Raw genomic sequence first — 8,060 nt, 5'->3', positions numbered from 1 at the left:
CGTGAAGGGGGGGCGGGGTGGTGACGTACACAGCCAGGCCCCACCCCCTGGCCATGTACATCACCACCCTGCCTCCCTTTCCCTAGATAGACATGGTAATGGTTTATTAATCAAAATTATTTCTAAAATGTAAAGGAATGTTCATCTTAGATTGTTACATTCTAAAAGTGAATCAACATTCATTTCTCAAAGCTGCCATTTCTTTGTTAGAGGGATTTTTTTTCTCCAAAACTAACAGAAGGCCATTTAAAATGTGTATAAAGGAACTATTTCAAGATGTGTAGCTTCTCAGATCATTCCGAGCCTCAGTTCAAGTGCTGTGTCATAGGGAGATTCGCTCTAATTACGTAACAAGTGTAATTCTATTGTTATGTGCAAATCTCTACTCGCCCTGAATAGTGGAGCCCGTCTTTGTTGGCCTAGGACTGGCACTCCTGTGCTAAGGGGGAAAGCGATTAGCCTCTGTACCTGAGCTACTCTTGCCACTTGCAAATGGCTTGCGAGCGCCGGTACTGACTGGGAAAGCAATGCTGAAGAGCTGGGCGTGGGGCCCGGCGATGGGGAAGAGGAGGAGCCACCTGGCGCTGGCTAGCCTGCCGGGGGCGCAGCCAGCTTGCGCTCATTAGAGGGAGCTGTCGGACGAAGGGAGTCGCTCTTGCTGCAGTGAGAGCCCAGCTCCTGTCTCTTGCAGCCTCCGCTTCCTCAGGAACGAGATAGAAAGCGAGGGACCAGCAGCCACGGCAGAGAGCTAGTTCGGCTGCGGGGGTGGTAGGCAGCGCGGGGCCCAGGCAGCCAGAGCCGCCGGCGGCATGAATTCTTCGTGCCCCCCAGCGCCTGTGGGGACAGAGCCAGCCACGCGGAGGTATGGAGTCGCGGCTCGGCCTCTACCTGGAAGGGAGACCCAGCCCGATGGGCGTGCGGGAAGGGCTGGTACTCCTGCCTTCCTCCCTGAGAGAAGCACATATCTCCCCGGGGCTCTCTTTTCCAGTGATGGGAGGTGGGGCAGGATCCCCCATGGCTCCTGCGGGACCCGCTTCTTCGGGAATGGGGTGGAGGGCAGGGTCCCCCGATTGCTCCCCGAGTGCCTGCCTTCCGGGAATAGGGTACAAGACAGGACAGGGTCTCCCCATGGCTCCTCCGGGACTCGCTTCTTCGGGAATGGGGTGGAGAACAGGGCAGGGTCCCTCATTGTTTCTCGGGGAGTCCCTTCCGGCCGGGAATGGGGTGGCGGGCAGGATCCGCCCCATTTACCCCGAGGGTCGCCTCCCGACGTTTCGGGTGGGCAGTGGGGCGGGGATTGCTCACTGCTGCCCCTGGAGGGGATGTCAGGCTGACCCTGGGGCCCGTGCCGCTGGTAGGGCTGCGCTGCCGGGCGCGGCGGGCCGCGGTAGGGCGCCCCGTGGAGCTATGCGGGGAGGGTGTGATAGGCCTGAGGCCGGAAAGCGGGATGCGGCCCGACCAGCTCTTGCTCCCTGTAGGCGCGGACCCTGACCCCGCCTTCTCTCCGCAGGGTGCTGCGAGGGGAGTAGAGCGGCCGGCGCTGAACACTCGTGGCCAGTTACCCAGGGCCCGCCAGCCACCTCCGGGTCCATGAGCCCGCTGCCCCGCCGAGCCGCCGCCGCCGCCAACCGCGACACGCGCCACAGCCTCCCGCCGCGGCCTCCTCAGTTCGCCTGCGCCGTAGGAGGTAAGTCCCGTTGACCGGGGTCAGTCACCCGAGGAATGGCCCCTGTCACCGCCTCGCCTTGCCCCGTGCCTCTCCGGACTGCCCCTGGTGCCCTCACCTGCCCCCGCTCAGCCAGGATTAGGGTTGCTTCTCCCGCTTGTCCTCAGCCAAGCTTCGCAGCGCGCAGGGTGAGGGAAACCTTGCCTCTTCGCGGGTGGCTGCTGACTTTGGAAGGGCAGAGAGGAGGCTTGTGTGTCGTTATTTTCATCTCCTCTTTGCTCCTTGGTAAAAACCCTTTTGGAAACATTTGAGTGTTTCTTTTCCGAGCGGGGGGGAGGAGATCTCGTTCCTGTCCCTTTTGTTGTTAGCCTTGGGAAGTCACTGAGTTTGAAAGGGAAAGCAAAAGGCCCGGCCCAGCCCAGCCCAGCCCATAGCACCTCCAGTTCTGTTGTTTGGTTCCGTTATTATTTGCTGCCCAGCCAAAGGGAATATATTCTCCTCCTTCTCACTTACAAGGGTATGTTTAGGTAATTTATATGATCGTTTGCTATTTGATATGTAGGCTTGGCAGAACTAATTTTATTTTTCTATTTTTGTCAACTGCTTTGTTTTTAAGCATTTTTCTATTTGTTCATCAAGTTAAATTTTCACAGGAGTATGGAATTATAGGAGTAATCCTCTGGAATTAGACAATAATTACTTTATGATGGTAGATATTGAGATCCAGAAAATTAAAGCTTTATAACCATTAAAACACAAATACCAACATCACATATTAGTTTCATGTAGGCATTTTATTTTCATTTTAATAGGTTCTTGTAGCATTTTTCTTTTTCTACCTGTACATTTCAGTTATCAATGTGTTCCTTGGTTTGTGTGTTTATAGTGAACTCAACATTTACTGATAAAACCTGATCCTTCCAAGTCTATTGATATGCCATTTGACTTATTTTGTAGCTGTAGATGTGTGTGACTGCTCTTTCTAACTCCCAGAAATGTTTTACTCACTGCATTAAAAAGCTGTGATTTATCACATTGATGGTATGGGGTGGTGGTAACTTTTTTCTGACTTTCTCTGGGACAAATTTTGATGGAAATGTTGACTAGAGAATAATGTACTTGGTTTGCATCCTCCATACCTCAAAATTAGATGGTAGAGAAAATTGTCTGGAGATGCTCATAAAAACTGATTGAGGCTGGAGTAGAAAGCTTTGTTAAGAGAATGCTACATCTATCTTACTCGTATTTTGGCTCCGTAGACCAGGATTTTTCATTGTATTTTGTAAGTAATGATTCTATCTTGTGTTTTTTTTTTTTTTTTTTTTTTTTTTAATTGTAGGAAGAGCCTGCATACTCTGGTGTGAAGAGAATGGCTGTGACTTTAGAACAGGCCCAGAGGGTGGGCTATATACTTCTGAAAGCACTCCTGAGGTTCAGCTTCATGGTTGCCAATAACCTGGTTGCTATTTCATCCTACGTCTTGTATTTAATTATACTGCAGCCTCTTCGACTGTTGGACAGTAAGCGGTTCTGGTATATCGAAGGAGTATTATTTAAATGGCTTTTAGCTATGGTGGCTTCCTGGGGCTGGTGGGCAGGATATACAGGTAAGTGTGTTTTAATACTTAACAAGTACCAGTATAGTAATTAAAAATGAACTTTGAAATAGGGAATAATAGTGATGTATATGAATACAATTAGATGGTTTTTCCAGGACTCTATTGAAAACATGCACTGTATTCCTGGGTGGCAACATAATTGAATCTAATATTTATCATATGAAAACTGATCTTCCAAAAATATCTTAACATGATACATAATATGTTTGGATTCACAAGAACATGTTAGTACCAAGAACCTCTGTTGCTTCAATTGGTATTTTGCTATGTTTGAGAGATCCATGGCTTTAGCAGTGCTATTTTTTTTTCAAGGCCCTAGATTATCTTGTTTTGATCTGTGGAATAGTAGCACCTCTGAAAAGCATTTATTTCTGTTGTGTATGAAGATGAAATATCTACACTTTGAACAAACCTCCTTTAAATAAGCATGCAGTACATATCTCCAGATCACCTCCACCTGCACTATCAATACTCAAGAGTAAAGCATATGCAATGAAGTTCATCTCTGAAGAGTAACTCTTGTATTCCATATCAGTTGCATCTGGAATTTTCTCTCTTGCTGCTTCTAAAAGAAGGGAACATCTCCTCCTGGATATAGATGGAAAAATAGGGACACATCTCTAGCTCTTTAATGGTAACTGAAGACCTACACATAGAAAAGTTTTGAATATAAGGTTTTATATCCTGCATGTATTAACTTTTAATTATTGTTGAACTTCTTTTTTGCCTTTAGACTTTGTAGACTTTTCAGGGTAAAAGACTGAGCTGTAATATTAAGGAAGGCTTTAGATGTGCCCTTGAATGTGATGACTTTTATCTTGGCTGCTGCATGCTGTGCAAGAAGAGAAACATCAACACTTTGCGCTCAGACTTTGGAAGCGGGGAGGGGGATAGAGTAAATGTGTCTAGAGAGCTATGTGAACGACCTCCCTCCGCCCCCAATTGTCTATCTCCTTCTTTCCTGTCCAGGATGCTTCTACAGGTCTTTTCCATGTATAAAAAGACAGCGTACAGTTCTAATGGTGTCTGGCCAGACTCCTAGTTTGTCAGGATTCTCAGTGTTGACCCAGTTGGATCTTTCTTTCTTCCCAGAAAAACACTGATTAGGCTACAGGAGCCTTTTGGTCCCTTGTGCTGTGTCTTTTCAAGATGCACATGTTCTAGGTGAGCTTCTGTTTCTTCTTGAAGAGGTAGTAGTGGCAGCAAAAACAATTTCCAGTCTGTGAAGATAGGATTGTCATAAATGTTGTACTGCTTTAAAACTGTCTTGCCTGGTACAATAGTGATAGAAATGTAGCTGTGTTAGTCTGGTGTAGCTGAAACAAAATACAGGATTATGTAGCACTTTAAAGACTAACAAGATGGTTTATTAGATGATGAGCTTTCGTGGGCCAGACCCACTTCCTCAGATCAAATAATGGAAGAAAATAATTTGATCTGAGGAAGTGGGTCTGGCCCACGAAAGCTCATCATCTAATAAACCATCTTGTTAGTCCTGTATTTTGCCTGGTACAGTGTGAGCTTTTTCAGATGTGCTAGTCTTTTTAATCTTTGTATGTTTACATTTGCTTATTAAAAGAAGTCCACATAGTATTTGCAGTGGCAGGAACTCTTTAGATGTCCACTTCGCTTTCTAATCACAATAAAGGAAAGCTCTTTCTGCTTGAAAAGAGGGACCCTTATGCTATTGAGAGTGTGTGTAAATTGGATGTGAAAGATATCAGCATAATGGTAAGGCAACATTCATTCAGAATATGACCCTGGGGATAGTATGTGCAGATGGAAAATTCTAGCTTAAAATTTAAGCTGTTGTCCCATGACTATATGATTGTCAGTGAATTTTGAAGGCAGTTTCTTTGGGATCTATTCCCTACTGACTGCAGAACTGTGTGGTTTCTTTTGCCTCTTGCGTGAAAAATGGTTTCAACATGATCTGCATACATCTGCTAATTGGTGTGGCATTTTGCTAATTTGAACAACTTTGTTTTTATTGAAAAACTCCTTAGAATGTATATTTAAAGTTAACTTGAACCAGAGAATTAACATTAGAGTTGAAGTGTTTTCTTGAATGATTTTAAGGCCAGGAGACCCTACTTGCCACTTGCGGAAGAAAGTCTGCATTTCTTCTCTATTTTCTTACAACTCTTCCTTCTTTGTATGGTATCAGAGGCAGCAAGAGGGGCTGCTGCCGTGAAGCAGGGGCTGTCCGCAGTGCGGGGTCCCAACTCCTCACTGGGATCCCTCATGGACAGAGTTTGCTGCTGGCTGGGCGGGCTGCCCAGCTCAGTCCTGGCTCATGCTGCAGGACCAAACCCTGCTGCAGCTCTGCAATTTAAAGCACAGTAGGAGTTGAGCAGCTTGCTTTCCCACCCACCCCCTGGCTCCTGCTGCCTTTTAAATTGTAGAACGGTGTTTGGCCCTGCACCTGGTGCGAGCTGGGACTGAGCCGGGCTGCTTATTGACTAATCAAGTAGTTGATAGAATTTTTATTGCATACAGGAAACCCCAGCATTACAATCGCCCAAGTTGCCCTTCCTCCTCCCCTCCCCCAGCACTTATGACAATTTTTGTAAGTGAGGAAGGGGCCAAAACCCCCTGACTCTGTCCTCGGCTCACATTTACCACAGCGCCTATCTTAAATGTGAGTTCGAGTTACAGTGCCCCCAGGAATTGATCGTGTCGCAAGTCGGGGGCCGCCTGTACTTGATTAAGTTAAATACCCATCTCTTAACATCCCTAATCTGGAGTACATGCTTATAATGTGGTCACACTGGATCCTACTTTTTTTATAAGATATGTGGTGGATGTACTACTTTTGTACAGAATTCAATTGCTACTCTTGCTATTTTACAGTGAAGAGATTGGCATTGGGTATTAGCTGATAATCTGGTATAGAATATTTCTATCTTTTTCAGTGTCCAGACCTAGGACTAAGGTTAGTTACTTAGAAATATATTGGAACTAGTATGCACTAGCTTCAGTGCATGCAAACAGAAGATAAGTAGTAATGATAGCTGTATTGTACACCTGCAAATTAAGGTGCATCTATTGACAAAACGAGAAAATTTTCACTTTGACCAGTATAGAATCTAAGCTATGGATATCTTTCTGAGAAACCTTTCTTATGAATTAAAGATCAAATATAGGTGGCATCTTACATAGATGTGGGAATAAAGAACTCTTATATGCCCTCTCTTGGCTAATTTTATGTATAACTAAATTAAGACTGATGGCAGTGTGGTACAATGAAGGGCAGTGGGTATTATTTTTTTAACCTGAAAATATTCTGCTTCAGGTGAAAGAGGTGACTTCTTTCTGCCCTCTATGGCAATCACAAGGGATGTTAAATGCGGGGAGGTCTGAGCTTCCGGACCTGGCGTAAGCTGGAACCGAGCAGGGCTGCCTGGCTCTTTTCTAATACACTTTAAATGCAGAGCTGCAGCGGGGGTAGGTCCAGAACCCAGTGCAAGCCAGGACTGAGCTGGGCTGCTGGTCAGGCTGCTAAAAAATTTACTGGCAAGAGGTGAGAGGCAAATGCATGTAGTCTATATAGTAGTGGTTCCCAATCATTTTGATACCAGGGACCAGTAAACCCATTCACAAGCCTTTGTAGGACTAGTAACATTTATTTTCATATTCATTAAGCAAATGATGAATATGCAAATTGTTTCTGGTCCTCCTGAAGTCCCCAGTGCCAATAGGAGTGGGTCTGGTCGACTGCCAAGGGTGGTTTCCCGATCCCAACCACGAAGTATCTACTTCGCCTCCATTTGGGACCGGTAAGGTTAGAAGGTCCCTCTCAGGCTTGCTGGGTGACTTGGGTCATATGGACCCTGGAGGTTGGGTGAGTAGCCCCGTGTCTTCTCCCCCAGTCACGCCTGTGTTCGTGGGTGAAACCGCGGGCTGCATTTTGCCCCGGGCGTGTGGCTGGCCCTACCCGTCTGGTGAGTTGTTCTGCCCCTACTCCTGGCCCCAATTCCAGCAGGTTTATCGGCCAGCGCCAGCTCCCCCGGCTGTGTCCGGTGCTGGGCATTCTGCATTGGTGTGCATGGCGCCTTGCCTTCTCCCTGGGTCCTAGCGCCTACTGGATCTAGCCCCACCACCCAGGTGCATACCTGGCAGAGACACCGCGGCGGCGGGCTCTCTCCCAAGAATTGTGCGTGAATTTTTTTTTTGAGGATCTTTTTTTTTTTTTTTTTTTTTTTCCTAAGGACTAGTACTGGGCTGCGGATTACACTTCGGGAAATGCTGTTACGTATCACTAACCGATAAGCTTTTTCCTCCATCCCTACGTGCAGGGTGGAGGAAAAATATAAATTGTATCATAGTCTATTTTTTAAAACCAAATTTAGTTATTTTAAAAGTTTGATGACCAAACAAATTATGTATTTAAAATATACTGATATACCTAGTAGTTAGAACAAGTAAAAAGGAAGTCAGGATTACTAGGTTCTCTACCACTTAATTGGTATGTAACCATGGGAAAAGCATTTATCCTCTGTGTATCAGTTGGATACACCTGCGAATAATTATATACTAGCATGCAGTCTGATATATACCGTATATACCGGCGTACAAGACGACTTTTGACGTTAAAAAAATCCCCCAAAAATCGGGGGTCGTCTTATACGCCGGTTATACAGGCGGCGGGGCAGCCTAGGCGTGCCGGGGCTGTCCTGCTGCCGGGGCGTCCTCAGAGGCTTTGCTCCCGGTGTCCCTGGTCTGCTGGAGGCTCTGGCAAAGCCTCAGAGGCGCGGGACCCCGCCGCTGCTGCA

At 46.4% G+C, this 8,060-nt stretch overlaps 1 protein-coding gene across 7 annotated transcripts in view; it reads left to right on the top strand.

Moving 5' to 3' along the window:
* Positions 1–410: 410 nt before the first annotated feature.
* Positions 411–8,060, top strand: part of LPGAT1 (lysophosphatidylglycerol acyltransferase 1) — a 249,199-nt gene continuing 241,549 nt past the window's right edge. For 3 of the 7 annotated variants that reach the window (XM_075925145.2, XM_075925144.2, XM_075925143.2), the window contains exons 1-3: positions 423–862; positions 1,511–1,687; positions 3,006–3,273. In XM_075925145.2, the coding sequence (XP_075781260.2) occupies positions 3,036–3,273 (238 nt within the window). In that variant the 5' untranslated portion in view covers positions 423–862; positions 1,511–1,687; positions 3,006–3,035. Of the gene's footprint in view, positions 863–1,510; positions 1,688–3,005; positions 3,274–8,060 lie in introns of all 7 variants that reach the window. The other 4 variants (XM_075925139.2, XM_075925138.2, XM_075925141.2 and 1 more) reach the window with 4 other exon arrangements.

This window comes from Pelodiscus sinensis, chromosome 3 (genome assembly GCF_052426305.1).
Source record: "Pelodiscus sinensis isolate ZL-2025 chromosome 3, ASM5242630v1, whole genome shotgun sequence".
Classification (NCBI taxonomy): Eukaryota; Metazoa; Chordata; order Testudines; family Trionychidae; genus Pelodiscus; species Pelodiscus sinensis.
The sequence above is the reverse complement of the archived record's forward strand: the minus strand, read 5'-3'. Positions and strand labels throughout refer to the sequence as shown.